The sequence below is a fragment of the Physeter macrocephalus genome, chromosome 1 (genome assembly GCF_002837175.3).
Source record: "Physeter macrocephalus isolate SW-GA chromosome 1, ASM283717v5, whole genome shotgun sequence".
NCBI lineage: Eukaryota > Metazoa > Chordata > Mammalia > Artiodactyla > Physeteridae > Physeter > Physeter macrocephalus.
In genome coordinates this window covers 92421348-92443314 of record NC_041214.2, presented here as the reverse complement: position 1 = coordinate 92443314, position 21967 = coordinate 92421348, and the positions used below count along the sequence as shown (strand labels likewise).

Sequence of the window (21967 nt, the reverse complement as noted above, 5' to 3'; positions counted from 1 at the left end):
GAGAGTAAGAGGGGGTTGGTTCCCCAAAGGGCAATCAGAATGCTCTTACCAAAAGGAGGAGGAAAGAGTAGCAAAGTGGCCAAAATAAAAAGTAGCCACTACACAGACACCTCAGCTGGCCCTCGGACAGGTAAATTCGTGTGCTTCTGGCTCACACACGGTCTGGCACAATTCATCCAGGAGAGGAGACAGATAGGAAAATAGGGTCAGAGCTCTGGGGAGGAGCAACATGTGGGCATTGCCCAAAGTGTCCTGTGTGCTTGCTGTAAGTCTCCTTTAAGCCTCAGGTACCCAGGCGGTTGGGTGGGCATTCTGGAATTTAAGTTCTTGGCCATGTCTCTGTCTATAAGGAGACGGACCAACAATTCTTCACTCTCATTACTAATACCTCCATGGAAACCTATCACTCATACAATCTATACAATCTAATCCAAGTATCTCAGACTGGAATTCCAGCCCCACCTTCTTTCAGTTCTCTTATAAGCCAATCTGCCTGGCACCTCCCCACAAGCACTTACTAGTTTTGGGCACAGTACTTTTACCTGAAGAGCTATCAAGTTTTGTCTCCTCTATGATTGTTCACCACGAACTTTTAACTCTTTTTCAAAATTCACTTTCTCCTGGAAGTCTTTTCAAATCATACTCCCACACACACACTTGCTGACCGTGCTTTCTTCCTCGCTTTTGCCGTTTATGTATACCCAAGTTAATCTTCCACAGCTCTTCAGTTAACCAAAATAGATTCTTATCAACTAAACTTCTGATTAAATAAGGTCAATCACAATCTTTTTCTTTTGTTGATCTTTTCTCCCCCTAAAATTTATCAATCAAGTCATATGCCTTTAAAGTAACACCAACATGTAACTTAAGAGCACACAACACCCAATTCCCTCCTGACCTCCACAGAGACCCCAAGCCCTCCTCACACCATTCCTCAGCTCTCTCTTCCCTCTGATTCCTCTGCAATACTCTGAGCTTCATACGAGCAGGAACTATGTCTGTATTGTTCAGCACTGTGTCCAGAACACCTGACACCTGAATATGCGTACAATAAGTGAATGAATGAATGAATGAGTAGCAATCTAGTTGATTTGACCTGACAACACGACACAGAGTCCTTTGCAGAGAATTATTCTACCCAATAACCCAGCCTTGAATCAAATGACTCTGGCCAGGGTATTCTAGACTCTGATTAGATGAGCCTGGGTCACATGCCTAATGATCAAATTTGAATGGAACATCATGTAAATAAGTAGGTAAGGAACCACCTGCTTCCTTCTCTCAGGACAATTGTGCACAAGGCATGCTTCCTACTTTCCCCCACCTTGCACCAACCACTCACTAGTCAAAAGATAGGCATGCATGGGAATTCCCTGGTGGTCCACTGGTTAGGACTTGGTTAGGACTTGACGCTTTCACTGCCGGGGCCCAGGTTCAATTCCTGGTTGGGGAACTACGATCCTGCAAGCTGTGCAGCACAGCGCCCCCACCTCCAAAAAAAAGGCATGCATGATGAAAGAATCATGGTGATAACAGAAGTCAAATGGAATTGATCTGTCCAGGAAGTTTGGGGGAAAGGGATGAATTGAGGTGAGAGCCAGAGGAGATGGAGGGGAGATAAGAAAATATGACTGAGGTTAGAGAAAGCAATTGGTCCTGGACTTCCCTACACTTAGCACAGGAAGTAGCCAAGAAGCAATAGGCTCCTTATCTCTGTGAACTGTCCCTCATTATCTATGTGAATGGGGTGCTTCGTGCATTCCATCCCATTTTCCCTCTGTGCTAAAAAGTGATGCCATATGTAAGCTCTGGAAATTCTAGTTTCTAGTCTTTGGCTTAATTCAATTGACCTTTAGAGTACATACCAGGAGGTGATTCACATTTATGCTTATAATGAGCAATAATTTGACTTTAAAATCCTTTAGAGGAAATACCCTAAAAGGCCACAAGATGGAAATATTACCACATGATAGATAATACATGACCATCTAAGTGACGCGTGTTACGCGCATCTGTCCCTCTTTTAGCATGTCTTTCTCCGTGGTTCGTGTTTGGTTTTCTTTTTGAGCCAGTCAGTCTCTGTATGTTATATTCTATGTTTAAGTCTTTCTTTTAGCTTTTTTCCTTTCTCTTCCCCTTCATTTATTTTTTCTTTCTTCTCATATTTCTCCCCAAATAAAATAATTTAGAAGTATATTATACAGAATTATAATCTCAAGTATCGACAAAATTGTTTATTTTCTTTTTTTTTATATATAAATTTATTTATTTATTTATTTATGGCTGTGTTGGGTCTTCGTTTCTGTGCGTGGGCTTTCTCCAGTTGCGGCGAGCAGGGGCCACTCTTCATCACGGTGCGCGGGCCTCTCACTGTCGCGGCCTCTCCCGTTGCGGAGCACAGGCTCCAGACGCGCAGGCTCAGTAGTTGTGACACACTGGCCTAGCCGCTCCGCGGCATGTGGGATCTTCCCAGACCAGGGCTCGAACCCATGCCCCCTGAATTGGCAGGCAGAGTCTTAACCACTGCGCCACCAGGGAAGCCCTATTTTCTTTTTTAATGGAACTAATAGTTCCTTCTTTTAAATTTCTCAAAAAAAAAAAGGCAAAAAAAAAAAAAAGGGGGAGTTCCTTGGCAGTCCAGTGGTTAGGACTCTGCACTTTCACTGCTGAGGGCCCAGGTTCAATCCCTGGTTGGGGAACTAAGATCCCACAAGCCGCACAGTGCAGCCAAAAATAAAAAAATAAAAATAAATAAAATTCTAAAAGAAGAGTGCTTTTCTCTGGGGGAAATATCTAAATTACTTTTTAGCTTATGTTGCTTTTTTGTGGTTCACTGGTTATCAATTTAAAGATTCTCTATCATTGCTTTTAAGGGTGAAATTGTTCCCATCTCCACCTTCCCTGTTATGCAAGGTATGATGCAGAAAATTAGGTGCTTGAGTGCAAAACATGCAAGTCAACGTGCCAAAAGAAATATTAAAGATGCCTAAAGAGATGACTTAAAGACATGACTTAGTAAACAGATAATTGATTATTAATGGACGAGGTGCAAATTTTGACTAGAAAAATGCAACACTCGTGTGATCTTACTTGCATACCTGCTGTGAGGATGAAACACTACGATACTATGCGGGTTAGGATTTGAAATAAGGAAGAAAGTAAAAGATATCATCTGACTAGGCCTTTAAGGATGAATAAGATGTGTGAAAATGATCTATTCCTTGAAGGAAATGTCAAATGCAAAGGCAATTACACATAACAACACAGGTAAATCACAAAAACATCATGCTGAGTGAAAAAATCTGGACTGAAAAAAAAAGTACAAACAGTATTGTGCAATTTATATGATATTCTGTCTCTAATGGTAGAAAACAAGCAGTGGCCTAGGGCTGCAAATGGGGTGAGGATTGACTTGAAGGGGACATTAGGGAACCTTTTGGGGTGACAGTAATGGTGGTTACACAGGCAAATACATTTGCCAAGACTCAGAACTACACTCTTAAAGTGGGTGCATTTTATCCTATGTAAACTGTACCTCAATAAAACTGATTAAAAATGGAAAACAATGGAAAGCCCCCAGGGAAGGGGGCTTGCACGTGGATCTGAATGCCATTCAGTTTGGACCACTTTTCCTATTACTGCCTCCTGGGTTGCCACAAGCATTATATATGTCTCTACCATCCCATTTTTAAAATATGTCCATCTTCTCAACCTAAATTTTACGCTGGTCAACCTGTTGTAACTAGAGATAGACAACCTAGTAGATGGGCTGTATAATCTAAGTATACAGTGTAATGGTTGAGAGTTTGGACTCTAGAGCTAACTGGATTTAAATCCCAGTTGCTACCTAACATAACAGCTTTATGGCCTTGAGTAGCCACTTAATGCGCTTGTGCCTCACTTTCCTCACCTGAAGAATAGATATCTCTATCTGAAACTTATGAGGTTTTTATGAGGATGACATTAGTTAATATGCATACAGTGCTTAGGATACTGCCTATACATAACAAACTATTTTTTTAAATAATATTTTGGCCTTTTTTATAAAAAAAAAAAAAAGGAAGCCTCATCCCTCATGCAATTAGTCTGAATTACTTTATCATAGCTCACTGAATAATTCTGGTTTTCTCTATATTAAGAGACTTCCAGTCCTACATTTTAGGTGTTGGTTTCTCCCTTCATCCTTCATCTGGCATCCTCCTGTCACATTCTTACATGGAACAGTTGTGTTTGGGACTTAACCTTCTCCTCAGGCAACTCCCATCTGTTACTCCAACATTATTACGCTATGGCGATTCCAACTCTCTTTTCCCTCAAGAAAGTGTTGGAGGTTTTATAATCAGTTTATTCCATGTTTTGAATGGTTACTGAGAATTAAATTATGCCTATAACCAAAAACATGACATGCAAAATATAATATTTAGCTCAAGCTTTCTAAAAAGACTACAAAGGAAATATTTCCTCAGAAAAACCCAAGATGCCTCTTTTTCCTTCGCGAAGAGAGTTATTTTATCCTGTGAAAACTGTAATTTACTTAAGTGTGATAGGATATATCTATCCTATCACACTTAAGTAAAATCTTCTAGCACATTTTAAAACAAATTCTAGTATTTCCCTGTTTGCTTGTTTGCCTGCTTGTTTGAATCTAGAAGTTTGATTTTTCTTTTTAAATCAGAAACCAAGAACTTAGGTTACATTTATACCTCAAAAGGAGAAATTGTGTTGGCCCTTAATCCCATAGTATAATTGTAAGTATTCTGCTTTTTAATATATAGGTTTAAATTGCAACCAATTATATAAAAGCCTTAATTTTTATGGTCCTCCTGCCTATTTACTCTTTAACTAATACAAATCTCACGTTGACCTTGTTTTTCTCATCTGTCCTCAGACTGGTGAAAACCTCATTCTGGGCACCATTTGACAAACCTAACAGTGTTGATTTAATGTTTACTCTATTAACCAAAACCTTTAACACATAGTTTGAGTAGCCATTAACATTCAGGCCCTCTACAAATCATTAGGAATACAGAAAGGAACAAGAAAGCATCTGCTTTAGAGGAACTTGGTCTGATAAACTGTAGGTATAAATTTTCTAGCCACAAAGATTCCAGGGTGCTTTCTTTTCTGGATAAGATGTTTGCACTACTAACTCTTACCTTCTGCCTGTCTTTATCTCCTGTCCCATTTGTGGCTAGAGTTACCAGCTCTCATTAGTAAACTCTCAGCACCAAGTATCCTAGAGGTCACCTTGGTATCAAGGCCTCTACCTGCAGCTGAACGTCAGCTCCACCAATTAAGTCATATTTGTATATTTTAAATCCCTTTCTATACTTTCTTTTTTGCAACAGCTTTACTGAGATATAATTCATATACTATATACAATTCACCCATTAAAGTGTACGATTCAATGGTTTTTATTATATTCACAGAGTTGTGCAGCCATAACCACAATCAATTTTAGAACATTTCACCATATCAAAGCTGTCACTCCCTACCACCTCATTCCCCCAATTCTTTTTTTAATTTATTTTATTTTTTTAATTGAAGCATAGTTGCTGTACAATATTATTTAAGTTACATGTGTACAATACAGTGATTCACAATTTTTAAAGGTTATATTCCCATTTATAGTTATTATAAAATATTGACTATATTCCCTGTGCTGTACAATATGTCTTTGTAGCTTATTTTATAGCTAATAGTTTGTACCTCTAAATTCCCTACCCCTATACTGCCACTCCCCCCTTCCCTCTCCCCACTGGTAACCACTAGTTCTCTATATCTGTGAATCTGTTTCTTTTTGTTATATTCACTAGTTTGTTGTATATTTTAGATTCCACATATAAGTGATATCATACAGTGTTTGTCTTTCTCTGCCATATTTCACTGAGCATAATGCCCTCCAAGTCCAACCACGTTGCTGCAAATGGCAAAATTTTGTTCTTTTTTATGGCTGCGTAGTATTCCATTGTGTGTGTATACTATATCTTCTTTATCTAATCATCTGGGTTTTTTTATTAATTTTTGCGGGAGTATAGTTGCTTTACAATGTTGTGTTAGTTTCTACTGTACAGCAAAGTGAATCAGCTATATGTATACATACATCCCCTCTTTTTTGGATTTCCTTCCCATTTAGGTCACCACAGAGCACCAAGTAGAGTTCCCTGTGCTATACAGTAGGTTCTCATTAGTTACCTGTTTTATACATAGTAGTGTATATATGTCAATCCCAATCTCCCAGTTCATTCCATCCCCCCCTTCCCCCTTGGTATCCATATGTTTGTTCTCTACGTCTGTGTCTCTATTTCTGCTTCGCAAATAAGATCATCTATACCGTTTGTCTAGAGTTCACATATAATGTGTTAATATAAGATTTTTGTTTTTCTCTTTCTGACTTACTTCACTCTGTATGACAGTCTCTAGGTCCATCCATGTCTCTACAAATGACCCAATTTCATTCCTTTTTATGGCTCAGTAATATGGTAGTTCTATTTTTAGTTTTTTAAGGAACCTCCATACTGTTCTCCATAGTGGCTGTATTGATTTACATTCCCACCAACAGTGCAGGAGGGTTCCCTTTTCTCCACACCCTCTCCAGCATTTATTGTTTGTAGATTTTTTGATGATGGCCATTCTGACGGTATGACCCAATTCATAAATAACTACAAATCTTGCTGTATCTATATATTTGGACATTTCATATAAATGGAATCATAAAGTATGTGGTCTTTTGTGACTGGATCTGTCATTTAGCATGTTTTTAAGGCTCATCCGTGTTGTAGAATGTATCTTTTTATGGCTGAATAGTGTCCCATTGTATGACACATTTTATTTATCCATTCATCCAATTGATGGGCATTTAACTTGTTTCCACTTTTTGGATATTATGAATGATGCTGCTATGAACATTCATGTACAGTTGTTGTGTGGACTTATGTTTTCATTTTTCTTGAGTATATACATAAGAGTGGAATTGCTGGGTTGAGTGGAAACTCTATGTTTAACTTTTTGAGAAAGTGCCAGACTATTTTCAAAAGTGACTGCACCATTTTACATCTCCACCAGCAGTGTATGTAAGATTCCAATTTCTCTACATTCTCATCAACACTTGCTGTTACCTGATCCTGTGCCTTTTGATATGAAATCTAGCCTCTTTGCCTTGACTGCTCTTTGCCTCTCAGCTTTATTTTCCCTTGTTCTCTAGCACTTACATAAATTTTGAGAAGTTGGTCTCTTCACTGCCTCCATAATATTGATACTTGTTTTCCCATGTTGTACCCACTGTCTTTAACACCTTTCTTCCCCTTGTCCTTTGCCACTACAAATTTTTGCCATGCCTCAAGCCTGCATTGACCATTTCAGCCCTTTTTAATGTCCATCTCCCCTGAGTTTCTCTGTACTTAGAGTTGATGCCCCATAAGTTAGGCATTAACTGTATTTTATCTTGCACTGTTGGCTGTATCATCCAATGTCTTATATCTTATCACCCTAATCCATAGGTAAACTCCATGAGAACTTTATTACTATTACATCCTATACTACTGCAGCCCAGTTCAGAACACACAGTGGATAACCTATAAATGTTGTTTGTTGATTGATTCTAACAGTATACAAATCTAACCTTGTATTTACAATGAGTTTTTTAATAGAAAAATTTTAAATGATTTTGATCGGTTCCCTTTTCTTTCAAGGTAGGTTATGGTAGAAATCGCTAGCCTGTGCCAATAACAATGCAGAAGAATTATAGCCAGTGGTGATCTTTGAGTCACTTTTCTGTCCAGTCTAATGTGGAAGATGATCATTTAATTATGAAATGATCTTATTCCAGTTCCCCTTCCAATTCACCCACTGTTGTCTGGAGAGTTTCACTACAGAGAAGCTGTAGACTGAGAAAAGGAGAGAGGGAGCTTGTTGCCTGGAGAATAAGAACCTAGGAATTGAAACCTGGATAGGAGGAAGAAAATTTATGCTAACTACTCTAGCTTTACTGCTGCATATGCTTTTTAAAGTATTCTTCAAACAAGAATTATGCTTTTTAAAAATATATTTAATGAGGAACTATTACTAACAAATACCTGCCATCAACACTCTCAACAATTTATACTGGAGGCAGGAGGGTGTAGCAAAAAGCACATGTTTATATCACAGCTGGAGAACTTTCTAGCTTATGACTTTGGCAAGTTTCTTGATCTCTCCATGCCTCAGTTTCCTCATCTATAAAATGAAGATATTAATAGTTCCTATCCATAGATTTGTTATGAGGATTAGATGAAATGGTGTGTGCAAAGCATTAGTACAATGTCTGGCACATGGAAGTGTAAATAAGAGGTAGTCCCCTACGTCTCCACTCTTCTCATCTTTTACACACATCAGGGCAAAGATAGAGTTAGCATGACATGTGGAAAGGATATGATGAGGATAAAACATTTGCACTAACAAGTAGTGGTAGTTACATGGGACCAAAATATGGAAGGCTTGGCAAGCTACCTAGAGAAGTTTGAAGCATACTTCATCTGAACCATGGTAGGTCCCCAGTAGGAAGTAGGAGGGGCATGGTTATGGAATGGAGAAGGGTGGATTGTTCATGTCAGAAAAGTTCCAGAGTAGGTGGGAAGAATGAGGTTCTGAGTACTACAAGAGGGGTCAGCCTTATACAGCAGAAGGAACGTGTGTTCCTCTAAGAGAAGGAGATGTATCAGGACAGGGATGTGTTAGGGTAGAGACAAAAGGATGTACCCCACTGCATAGGAGGAGATCATCCCAAGAGCAAGGGGACAAAAGGAGGAGAGTTGGAGGTATAAGAAAGGAGTATGTCAGTGGCACCACCTCTCTGAGGAATGTTTTAAGGGCTCAGTAAAAATGAAGGGAAAAAAGTAAGATTGATGACCACTGAGGAAGGCTTGGGAGAACATAGGTGGCAATGAATCCTTGGTAGGATTCATTCTCCATCTTTTTTGAGGATGACTCAGCAGCTCTGGTTGCAGAACAGAAGAACCAGGCAGCAGGGAGTAAGGGGTCCCCTTCCCCCCGCAGGCCTGGGACAAAAATCAGGGCAGCCAGCGTCTGCCAGGGCAGCAGTGAGAGCACTAAAGGAGTAACCACACACAGCAGTAATCACACAGGTGCCCAGGGTGCTGTGCCCGTGCACACATGTGGCCAGCCACGGACTCTATCCCCAAACTCATCCCAGGGCTGTTTATGAGCAAATTCAGGTGACTCCTCTTCTTCATTTGATTTTCCTTACAATAAATGCTTACTTTAAAATAAAGTCAATACGGATATAAATTGTTTAAAAGCTGTGTCATCTCTGGAGTGGAGTGGAACATGAAAGGTGCCTCCCTTTGTCACACATGTGGATAATAGGTGCTGGGCCCAAAGTTTTCCCAGTGTCAGATCAGATGCTGTTTTTTTAGGTACCTTAAAAGTTATGCTAGGGAATTCCCTGGAGGTCCAGTGGTTAGGACTCTGCACTTCCACTGCAGGGGGCACAGGTTCGATCCGTGGTTGGGGAAGTAAGATCCCACGTAGCGTGGCCAAAAAAGAAAAAGCTACGCTAAAAGGGAGAGGGACCTCTAAATGTACTCCTGGGGTACGCCAAACCATAGAACAGAGAGAAGTTCATACTAGAACCTGGAGATTCCTGCAGCCTCTCTGGCCCAGCCCTCTCATCCTGCAGGTGAGGAAACGCACTCAGAGCCAGAGAGTGAGAAAGCCCTATGAGTCATGAGGTACAGTGGAAGTGAGCACCGCTACTCTCACAGTCTGGACTGTGTGTGTTTCACTCTCTCTTGGTGCCTCAATGACTCCCTGGCCCTGAGCAGGTCCCACATGAAAGATAAGTGGCAAAGTGCCCACTACTCCCTCTTGACCAAAGTCAGGGGCACACAGGAAGCAGAGGCAGGAGCCTAATGATGCTGCAGTGGAGCAGAGCCACTACAAACGCAGGCTTGGCACCACTTGCTAGCTGTGTGACCCTGGACTAGATACTTCTATTTTCTGTGCCTCAGTTTCTCCATCAATAAAGTGGGGGTAATAGTACTATTTGTTGTGAAGATTAGATAACGAATATAAAGTATTTAGCATTGTGCCTCAAAGGTAATAAAATGACTAGTAAGGTTTAGGAATTATTATCATTACTTTTTTTGTACAAGGGCTTTGTGATCCATAAAACCCTGTAAAAAGTAAAGGATTGGCCATGATTATTACAACAATGATAGCCAAGACTCCACTCACAGCCTTGTTTCTTTCTTCCTTCCACCCTCTCTCTGTGATCTTTGGCAACAAGACACTTCTACAGAAGCAGTAGCATAGGGAAAGATGGTGCAGAGCGTAAGAGTACTTACTCTTTCCAAAGCCCATCTCAGAAGACACCAGGGATGGCTCTGGCTTACAAACCCTGCCCCCCTCCTGGACACCGCCAGGTGAGGTGCACCTGCAAAAGTCTTGATTTGGCCTGTGGCCATGGTGAGATATATTCCTTTTCATTTCCTGACTTCAAGAAAGTGTTTCCTACCCCAGTTACAATTTGAGTATCAAATAAAGTTGAGTATCAAATAAAGTTCATGGGTTACCAGGGCTGCCATTACACATATAAGTACCTTATTGTGAATTGCAAAAGGGCCTCTCTTCTTCAAGTCATGTTCCTTCCACTTTGTGTGAACAAGATAGTTTACTGTCCTGTGTAGCGCTCAACCTACATAACCATACATGGCAGCCTGTGGCTTATATTCAGAATATTCATCTCTGTTCTTTAGGTCCTGAAGCACCTGCGGCACCTAAACTTTACCAACAATATGGGGGAGCAGGTAACTTTCGATGAATGTGGAGACCTGGCAGGGAACTATTCCATCATCAATTGGCACCTCTCCCCAGAGGATGGCTCCATAGTGTTTGAGGAAGTTGGATATTACAATGTCTATGCCAAGAAAGGAGAAAGGCTCTTCATCAATGAGGAGAAAATCCTGTGGAGTGGATTCTCAAGGGAGGTACGTGTTGTCCATCAGGATACCAGATGCCTCTACCACAGAAACTGTGCTGGGCTTTGGGAGGGCCTTGGACTTCACCACTGGACTTCCAGAATCATGAGTCCACTTCCCTCAACTCACTAACTGCATTGCCAGGGCTCCCTGTGAAATCCATGAGTGTTTAGTGTACAGAAGAGAATCTTCAGAACCTGAGCCCCATACTTATTATATTGAAACAATTTTGTTCTTTACAAATCTGACTCCTTGGCTAATAATATTTTCCTTGGCTAAAACTTTCCCCAACCAGAGCAAAACATCACTCAAGGCAGGGCATGGACAATTCACACAAGAGGTAGTTCCCTGTCATCCAGATAGCTCAGGACTGACGTATAAGTCAAAAGGACAATTTATTCTCCTGCTATGAGAGACCTGTAACAAATAGGAGGATGCTTGTGACCATGATCAGGACCCCCTTCCATGAGTATCACTGCATCTAGAAGCTTGATTCATAACCAGAAGCACATTATCCAATGAATATGCACTTAAGGAAAAGACACATGATATGCTGAAATAGTAACTATTCTATGATGGTTGTGTCCTAGAATATAGTAGGCTGCTGAGGACCCGGATCCTCTGTAGAAACAGACCCTGGACAGGGCATCCTCTTTAACTCTTCCAAGAAGCCTGGATGAGACCCACTACATTTCTCTTTGCATTTGCCTTTCTATTATCACATTTGAGTGTCTTGAACCACTTTTTATAACATGACCAAAAATTCAACTTAATCTTTTTACCAAATGCTTCTTAGGTTGATGGGTTTCTGATGAAATACTACAATTTCACTGTTTCCCAATATATAGGATAAGTTACCCACGAGAAGTTCTCCTATAGATAGCGAATATCATCCACAGTGTGCAAGTCTTTTTTAGCTTCTACCTCAGAGGGTGGATTCTCAATTATAAACATGTCATAACCTTTTCCAGACAGAACTTTTGGGGTTCCAGAGGTTATATCACTCTGTCCATCCCTCTTGTCTAAATTATCACAAGTTTCAACTGACTGAAGTCTAAATTGATCAGCTATATTATCAAGTCTTCCCTGCTATTAACTCATCCAGGTCATATTTTACCTCCATTGATGCCCATAATTGATTGTCTCTAATTAGTGTAGATTGAACCATTTTTATTTTGTTACTTTACTTTGAGGTTTTTGCCACTCACAGCCTAACAGAAGCCAAGAGGGAAAGCTACTAAACTCATCTATGAGGCTGATATAATCTTAACACCAGAAACAGACAATAACAGTACAAGAAAAGACAATTATAGGCCAATTTATAAACATAGATGTGCTCACATCCTAAATAAAATGTCAACAAACTTGGACCACCAATGTATAAAATGTATAATATATCGTGATCCAGTAGAATTTGCAGTGAATTTACAGGAACATAATGATAGCCAAACATTACAACGTTGTGATGTTTGTAGATGTAGTTTATCCTTTCCTTTCCTTTCCTTTCCTTCGAACCAGGGTCCTGAGAGTCTTAGCAATCATCAGGTCTGATACTGCCATTTCTATTCCTCTTTCATTAGAAAATAGTGACAATCATCTTCTGTTCAAGTGTTTTGAAATTCCTTGTTAAGCCAGTTATTTCTTTTTTGCTGGAAGCAATGATAATTATTTTATTGCTTTCCATGTGTTTAACTTTGTAAGATGTCTCCAGTTCAAGCAGTCGTGGGAACGGGGACAGTCTTATTAAAGAGATATTTTGGAAATAGTATGAGCCCTACCACATATCAACCATTATTCAAGGCTTTGTAAACTGGGGCTACAAAAGAGGAAGACTTGCTCCCTACCTTCAAGAAACATATGCTTTTGCAAAGTATACTTCATTCTTATGATACATCTATTATCTCTGATACACGTAGACTGTTAGGTAGTAAATACCTAATAAATTTCTAGAGTAAGTACTCAGTTACCTGGCATGATCAGAGAATGAGATAGAAGCAGGACTTCTGAAATGGTGAAGCAATGGTAAATTGGGCAAAACTGTCAAAAACAACCATTTAAGAACCTAGAAATCAACCAATAGCATACATCAAAAGGTGAAGGGTTTTTTTTTTAAGAAAAACTAATGAAACTCAGGTAAGAACAGTGGCAGTCTGGGCATTTTAGCCTGGGGCTGCTCTCCAATTGTTTCTAATGTGGACAATCATATCATCTGCAGTTTTATTAAAAATAAGTTTTATTGAACCTTTTCCAATATGTTTGCCCTTATTTTTCTTGTTTTATTCCACCAGCTAGGAACTCCAGTGCAATATATAATAATAGTGGTGATACTGAGCACCCTTGTTTTAAAGTAAATGCTTTTAATATTGTGTATTAGAATAGAATGATTTTTAAGAATTTTGGGGTTTTTTTTTCAAGGTAAAGGTATTTCTTCCTACTCTCTTTCATTGTTTTTATCACTAGTTTGTGTTAAACGTCATCAAATACTTTTCATCCATTGATGATCATATTTTTCTGTGTTAATTTATTATTGCAGTGAATGACACAGATTTTTCTAATATTAAACTTGTTTGCATTCTGGCATAAACTCAGCATGATCATGGTGTATCTTCTTTTTCATATCCTTTGAGTTTTAGTATTTTTCATCTATTTTCAAGTAGTAGACAGTAGTTGTACTCTTTCCAGATCCTTTCAGATTCCTTACGCTTTGCATGTATATCCAGGACTTCTGTACATTTTTACTTCCAATAACCAGAACTTGATGCTCTTTTTCAGAAGACTGCCTGCAGGCTAATGGAACCCATTTTGCTCACAGGCTCAGAGAGGCAAAGGAGAACCTCAGAAGAGCCTAGGAATTTACATTTCCCTTAACCTATGAGTGGTGTGGAAGTGTGAAAGCCCTAGCCCTTTTCTTCAGATCAGGACAGCTCTGGGGTATAACCTACAGTCCAGAGCTCCCCTGGGGGATCAGGCAGAAGTCTGAGGGACTTTGCTCGGGATCACACCTTTGCTTGTTCTCCTCCCTTCTATGTCCTACTTCCTCTAGTCTCTTCCTGGTTCCCTTGGGAGAACTTTCTTTATAAATCACTTGGACACAAATCCTCAACTCAGCTCTGCTTCTGAAGACAACTTAATAAGTGAGATGGGCCTGTAATTTTTCTTTCTTTCTTTTTCATGCTGTCCTTGTCTTGTTTTGGAATCAGGGTTATTATACTGGCCTTACACAACTGAGTTGGAGGGTACTCCTTTTTAAAAAAAAAAAAAATTATTTTCCTGATCTCTGATCGAGTTTGTACAAAATGAGGTTGCTCTGTTCCCTGAGAGTTTAGTACTACTTGCCTGTGGTGAACACAGGATGATGGCCATCTCAGGTATGACTCTGTGGTGAGAAGGAAGTAAGTGGAAAGGGGAGTGTATAGTTACATGTAGGTTATTGTTCCAGTCCTAGTTTTCGTCTTGGATGGTAGTCATTAAAAATGACTAACCAGGGCTTCCCTGGTGGCGCAGTGGTTGGGAGTCCGCCTGCCGATGCAGGGAGCGCGGGTTTGTGCCCCGGTCCGGGGGGATCCCGCGTGCCGCGGAGCGGCTGGGCCCGTGAGCCATGGCCGCTGAGCCTGCGCGTCCGGAGCCTGTGCTCCGCTGCGGGAGGGGCCGCGGCGGTGAGAGGCGCGTACCGCAAAAAAAAAAAAAAAAAAAAAAAAAAAAAAGCTAAGAAAAAATGACTAACCAAAGTGGTTCAAACATGAACAAGTAATGATGGAAAGAAACAAGGATTATGATTAATCAAATTCTGTGCACCTGAAGTCCACTACAGAAATAAATTAATGAAATAAAATCTATGTTATCTGAAGTTAATGTAGCTACTGAAGCTTTCTTTTGGTTAGTAATTACCTGATATATTTTTCTGATCCATTTACTTCCAACTCCCCCATGCCTGTCCTGCCTGCCTTACTGAGCTGTTGCAAGGATCTCAGAAATCACCGTATAAAGCCTAAAAGAAAATTGCAGGAATTGCAATTCACTACAAAGTTTAAAGTCTCATTTTCAAATAAATTTCCCTTCATCTCAGCAACTCCCCTTGTGACTCTCCCTCTGTGTGTAGGTCCATGTCCCTGTGTCTTTTAGTTTGTTTCAAACTTTTACTTCTATGGAAAGTAAACAGATGTCTCATTATGGGACTTGGAGACGATGGAAGGGAAGACTGTTTAAGGAGGATTTTGTCACGGCGTAGACTCCCAACAATTAATCTTTCTAGAATCCCACTGAGGTGTGTGTGTGCGCATGTGCGTGCGCATGCCTGCACTTGCCCATAGGCATCCCTCCCTTTCATAGATAACAGGAACAAAGACCTCTGGACCTTCCTATGCCTGCATTGGGCCTGAGTCTGCCACACTGGTCCTAGTGCCCAGCCCCTCCGTCTTACACGTGTCAGTGGAGCTGGAAGACTGATCCTGCGGCTGCAGCCCCTCACTGTTGTGATCTCTGTCCTCCAGGTGCCTTTCTCCAACTGCAGCCGAGACTGCCTGGCAGGGACCAGGAAAGGAATCATTGAGGGGGAACCCACCTGCTGCTTTGAGTGCGTGGAGTGTCCTGATGGGGAGTATAGTGATGAGACAGGTAAAGGAGCAGCCCCTCGTGGACACCATGCAGAGCTCAGTTCACTTTGGGGCCCTGGGATCAGCGAAGTCCCTGGAAGGGCTGGGCTGTGATGGTGCTTAGCATGGTTTCTCATTTAACAAGGTGTCTGAGCATCACGCTGGGCTGGGCACTGAGGGGGTAAGAAGAGGAATGTTAGTCTCTGTAATACCATAAAAGCTTACAAACACACCTGTTACACATCTTTCTCTTACTTCGATACTGCTCTCCAATATTGTTTTCTTTTTCTTTTAGCTCAATGATCCTGAATCGACAAAGTTCTGTCTGTTCCAGTCTCCAGAGTTAATAGGCCATGATACATTGCCTGCTGAGTGACTGGCACTGTACTTACTGTCTTACTTATGTTTTTCCTGTGCCTCAGTTTCTTCATCTATAAAGTAGGAATAATAAACCTATCTTATAGAGTTTGGGGGATTAATTGAGTTCGTATTGGTAAAGCCCATGGTAAATTATAGATAAATATTTGTTAAATAAAAACCTTGATTAGCATATTGGAAGCACTCTATAAATATTAACTATTATTATTTTATCATTGTTTTTAACTCATTTCATCCTCACCACAATAATGGGGTTATTATTGCCTCCATTTCACAGATGATGAAACTGAGGCTCAGAATGTTTAAGTAGCCTGATGAAAGTCACACAGCTAATAAATGGCAGGGCCAGGATTCCCATCCAGATCTCTGACTGCAAAGCCCATGCTCAAAAAAAAGCCCATGCTCCTTTCACTCCCCAAAACTGCACACTTGCACACTGCGTGAGACATAGCAGAGACTTAATAAACATTTGTTGGTCAAATGAGTCTGTAGACTCCCTCACTAGAAAGCCGTGGATGAGGAAGGCACAGGTCACATGCGTGGAATACTTTGCCTTGATCTAAGAAGAAGTCTGCTCTGGCATGTCTACAAAGCCCATCCTTATGTCCAAAATGAGTCAGGCTGAGCATGAAGCACTGTAAAATTTGGTGGACAGTGCCAGACCCTTAGCGCGCAGGGCAGCCACCTACCCAGCAAGCCTAATCATTCTCTGCTACAAACCATTAGTAAGGAGTGTTAAAGGAAACAAGTAGCCCCCTTATGTACAAAGGAAAAAAAATAATAGAACCATCAAATACACATGAAATTAAGTATATTATTAAGCATAAGTCAGGGTTCAATACATTATCTGATAACGTAAAAATCACAATTATTTCATCAATAAAGAAAATTTAAAGTGCCCTCACCACCACATTCACACTCACAAATTTCAGTCTTTGCCACACAGTACTAACCCTTTACTGGGACATTTTACAGACGCGAGTGCCTGTGACAAGTGCCCTGATGACTTCTGGTCCAATGAGAACCACACTTCCTGCATTGCCAAGGAGATTGAGTTTCTGTCCTGGACTGAGCCCTTTGGGATCGCACTCACCCTCTTTGCTGTGCTGGGCATTTTCCTCACTGCCTTCGTGCTGGGCGTCTTCATCAAGTTCCGCAACACGCCCATTGTCAAGGCCACCAACCGAGAGCTCTCCTACCTCCTCCTCTTCTCCCTGCTCTGCTGTTTCTCCAGCTCCCTGTTCTTCATTGGGGAGCCCCAGGACTGGACCTGTCGCCTGCGCCAGCCGGCCTTTGGTATCAGCTTCGTGCTCTGCATCTCGTGCATCCTGGTGAAAACCAACCGCGTCCTCCTGGTGTTTGAGGCCAAGATTCCCACCAGCTTCCACCGCAAGTGGTGGGGGCTCAACCTGCAGTTCCTGCTGGTCTTCCTCTGCACCTTCATGCAGATCGTCATCTGTGCCATCTGGCTCAACACCGCGCCCCCCTCGAGCTACCGCAACCACGAGCTGGAGGATGAGATCATCTTCATCACCTGCCACGAGGGCTCGCTCATGGCACTGGGCTTCCTGATCGGCTACACCTGCCTGCTGGCTGCCATCTGCTTCTTCTTCGCCTTCAAGTCCCGGAAGCTGCCGGAGAACTTCAACGAAGCCAAGTTCATCACCTTCAGCATGCTCATCTTCTTCATCGTCTGGATCTCGTTCATTCCCGCCTACGCCAGCACCTACGGCAAGTTTGTCTCTGCCGTGGAGGTGATTGCTATCCTGGCAGCCAGCTTTGGCTTGCTGGCCTGCATCTTCTTCAACAAGGTCTACATCATCCTCTTCAAGCCATCCCGTAACACCATCGAGGAGGTGCGCTGCAGCACCGCGGCTCACGCCTTCAAGGTGGCGGCCCGCGCCACGCTGCGCCGCAGCAATGTCTCCCGACAGCGGTCCAGCAGCGTTGGGGCCTCCACGGGATCCACCCCCTCCTCCTCCATCAGCAGCCAGAGCAACAGCGAGGACCCCTTCCCGCAGCCCGAGAGGCAGAAGCAGCAACAGCCGCTGGCCCTGACCCAGTGCGCGCAGCAGCCGCAGCCGCGGCCGCCCTCGACCCTGCGGCCGCAGCAGCAATCGCAGCAGCAACCCAGATGCAAGCAGAAGGTCATTTTTGGCAGCGGCACAGTCACCTTCTCGCTGAGCTTTGACGAGCCTCAGAAGAGCGCCATGGCTCACAGGAATTCCACGCACCAGAACTCCCTGGAGGCCCAGAAAAACAACGACGCCCTGACCAGACACCAGGCGTTACTCCCGCTGCAGTGCGGGGAGACAGACTCGGAACTGACTGCCCAGGAGACAGGCCTGCAGGGGCCTGTCGGTGGGGACCACCAGCCAGAGATGGAGGACCCGGAAGAGATGTCCCCAGCACTTGTAGTGTCTAATTCACGGAGCTTTGTCATCAGCGGTGGAGGCAGCACTGTCACAGAAAACATGCTGCGTTCCTAAAACGGAAGGAGAAGGCCAGTCCAGGCGGAATTCCAGAGAGGTTTCCTGGGATCACGATCTCCGACAGGGATGAGGAATGGCCCCAGACTCCTTTCCTCCAGGAAGGAGGAATAAGACACCCCAAATGCGTAGAACTTAGTTGCACTGCCACAAACGACAGTGAATTGACTAATGTTCCCTTTAAAAGTAAAAAGAGGAGAGCTGTGTGCTTCTGTGGTTGGATTTGTCAGAGCGCTGAGATCCCCGTAGTCAGGTTTGCTGTTCACGTCTCTGCCTCTGTTCTCCTCCTCTGTTCTATCCCGCTCAACAGCCCGGAGATGAAACCAAGGCTTTAAACTACCCACCTACTCCCCCTGGTTTTTGGGTTTTGGTTTTTGGTTTTAATATTGAAGTGTCTGCCCTGAACTTTGCAGACAGCTGGTCCAGAGACCAAAGTGTGCAGAGTGACAGAACATCAGATCTGACCACCACTAGAGTTGAGTCTGAAAGACAGAATGTCACCAGTACTGCCCAACACCTTGACGATGGAAAGAACTTGAAATGTCCAAAACTGTAAGGTGAATGTGTCCCCTCCTATTTATGAAAACCATAAAATATTTAGACTCTTACTTGCTGCTGCTATCATGTGACATCGAGAAGGTTAGCATCCCTCCTGTACCAGGACATCTGGTTTTGTCCAGAATGTATTAGTGATGTCATGTTTAGATTCCATGATCACAAGAATCACCTCAGATTGTTGGGAAGGGACTGCATGAATCCAATGAGCTGTATCTGTAATTAATATTGCCATATGTAGCTTTATCCTTAAGAAAATGCTTCTGTTATAATAGTCCGTGGACAATATAAACTGGGAAAAAATGCCCCAGTCTGGTTTATATAAGGCAGTATTATTGAGCTCCATTTTCTTTGCCCATCCCACCACCCGCACCCCCATGAGCTGAGCCCTATGTGAGTCCTTTCAGGGCCCCAGGGATCCAGAAACTCCCCGCTTCCCTGCCCCAGAGGCTTCCTGAAGCCAAATCCATGCCTTCCCCTGTGAAGAATAAGCTCCCAGTCACTGGCCTCCTACCAGTTGCTGGGGTAAGAAAATGTGATTCTGAGAGAGCTCTCATGGGGTATTACCCTGGCACTCTACCCCCCAAATGCTGTACCTACGTTCCCTCCAGCAGTGGGAGTCTGCCCATGGGTAGTTACAGGATTGAATGTTGAACGGCATGCTGCTCAACAGTCGGGCTCTGGAGCTAGAGAGACCTGGGTTCAAGCACTGGGTTGGTCACTGACAAGCTGCGTGACCACAGGCAGGGAACCTTGACCTCACTCGGCCCCAGCTTCTTTATGTCTAAAATGGGGGTAATAATCATTCTTTTCCCTCAGAGCTCTTATGTGGATTAAATGAGATAAATGTATGTAAAGTACTTTAGCATGGTGCCTAGCCCATAGTAAGCAGTCAATAAATATTAGTTAATATTATTCCTGATATTGTAATTTTTTTCACGTGTTTAAAATACAAAACAACACATTTATTTACCATTCAGATTTTAACAACAAGCTCACTGAGCACAATGACTTTCTCCATAATAAGCCCAAGAACTCTAGGGCCCCAGTTCCAGGGGTCCTGAGCAACAGTGCTCATGGCGAAGCCAGAAGGTCACTCCCCCAAGCGCCCCATGCTCCCTCAACCTCTGTGGTGCCAGAACCCAGATCTCTAGCACCAAGGGGAGACCATTCCATTCTGGCATTAGTTTCCCAGATCACTCTAAATGCTGCCCTTAAGCCAAGGTCAGGTAGCGCAATCAAACCTGTGTGAGGCCACAAAGTGTACAGGTCCTGATGACTTCTTCCTCTGACCATTTTTCTCCAAAGGGCCACCTTTCCACGATTTTTAAAGTGACTTGTGGAAATGATGGTTGTCAATCTGGATGAAAAGGCATTAGAGGGCGCCCTGTGGGAGCATCGCTGTGAGAAACGGAGAAGGTGTCACACAGGAAGACCTGGTGAGGCACCTGCTCCCTGAAGCCAGGCCCAGCCTGCCGCTCCCACCCTGGTTACGCCTCTGAGCAAGGCCCAGAGCTGAGTGAAGATTTATATTTAACATTTTACTTGGACTTTTTAAGAAATGGCTGAAAATTTGATGGCTGGGTTTTTGTTATATTGGTCAAAACAACTATATGGAAACAGCTACTTTGCTATGCAGAGTGCCACACACTCAAGTTCACACTTCCCAGGTCTGACAAACAGCTCACCCTCGTGGCTGAGCTACAGGAAGAGGCTCGTCGGGGAAAACACACACCATTTACAATGAGCCTCACTTCACCAAGTGCTTGCAGATAAAGTCATCTCTCCCCACGTCCTTGTCAGAAAGGGAGACGGCATCACTGTCCTCAGTCATACGTAGCAGGCACAACTCTCAGCACACAACCAGGGGTGTCAAATATGAGCCTTCATTATTTTTCTGTAACAACCTAGTTTCTTTCTCAAATTCCCATTCAGCCTAATGACAGAAACTTCATCTTAGTCAAACTGGGTTTTTCTCAGTAACTTCAGAGCTTTCTGAACCAATTTAGATTTCTGGGGATCTGTTCAGAGGTTTCTTCCTTCCCGCTTACAGGAAGGTTTTTGTAGCGTGAGGAGGTGGTGTTCCCCAAACATTTGCAGCTCCTGTTGACATCTCTGAGAACATTCTTATCTGACCCTCAGTAATTGTTATGCCTCCACACTGGCATCCTCTGAGGCATCTCATCCCCATGTATCCCGAGTCATGGGATCCACAGTGATTTTCACTGCTGCATCACTTTGTCCCAACTACGAGGCCCCTCCCAGGCCTGCAAGATCTCTCATGAGACAGCCCTGGGACCTGGGAATGAACAGGCAGCTCTCAGGCCCCTCCCTCCTGGCCCATCCACTGCCATGTCTGCTTGACGGCGGCCTCCCCATGACAATATGGAGAAGTCACAGAGGCTAACAAGCTTCCAAAGGGCCAGAGGAGGAATAGGGCACTTATCGCCAAACCTATACAAGCCTTTGTGGAAGGGTGAATAATTGCCCCCCAAAGATGCCCATGCCCTAATCCCTAGAACCTACCTATGGTTGTGTTAAGTTACATAGCAAGGTGAATTAAGGTTGCTAATCAGCTGACCTTGAGATAGAGAGATTATTTTGAATTATCCAGGAGGGCCCAATGTAACTACATCTCCATAAAAGAGGGAAGCAGAAGCAGCACGTCAGAGTGATACCATGTAAGAAAGACTCCACTGACTATTGCTGCCTTTGAATATGGAAGGGAGCCATAAGCCAAGGAATGCAGGTGGCTTCTAGAAGCCAGAAAAGGCCAGAAAACCGGCTCTCCCCAACAGCTTCCAGAAGGAACCAGCCCTGCCAACACCTTGATTTTAGCCCAGTGAGACCTTTTCTGGACTTCTGATCTCCAGAACTGTAATAAACCTAGATACATAAATAAATAAAACCTAAGAAATAGATGTTGTTTTGAGCCACTAAGTTTGTGGTAATTTTTTACAGGAGCAACAGGAAACTA

At 42.8% G+C, this 21967-nt stretch overlaps 1 protein-coding gene across 1 annotated transcript in view; it reads left to right on the top strand.

Moving 5' to 3' along the window:
• CASR (calcium sensing receptor) overlaps nucleotides 1-18435 on the top strand; it is a 28783-nt gene extending 10348 nt beyond the window's left edge. The window contains exons 4-6 of the mRNA XM_007112170.3: nucleotides 10755-10985; nucleotides 15437-15590; nucleotides 16922-18435. Of these exons, the coding sequence (XP_007112232.1) occupies nucleotides 10755-10985; nucleotides 15437-15590; nucleotides 16922-18435 (1899 nt within the window). The remainder of the gene's footprint in view (nucleotides 1-10754; nucleotides 10986-15436; nucleotides 15591-16921) is intronic.
• Nucleotides 18436-21967: the final 3532 nt, after the last annotated feature.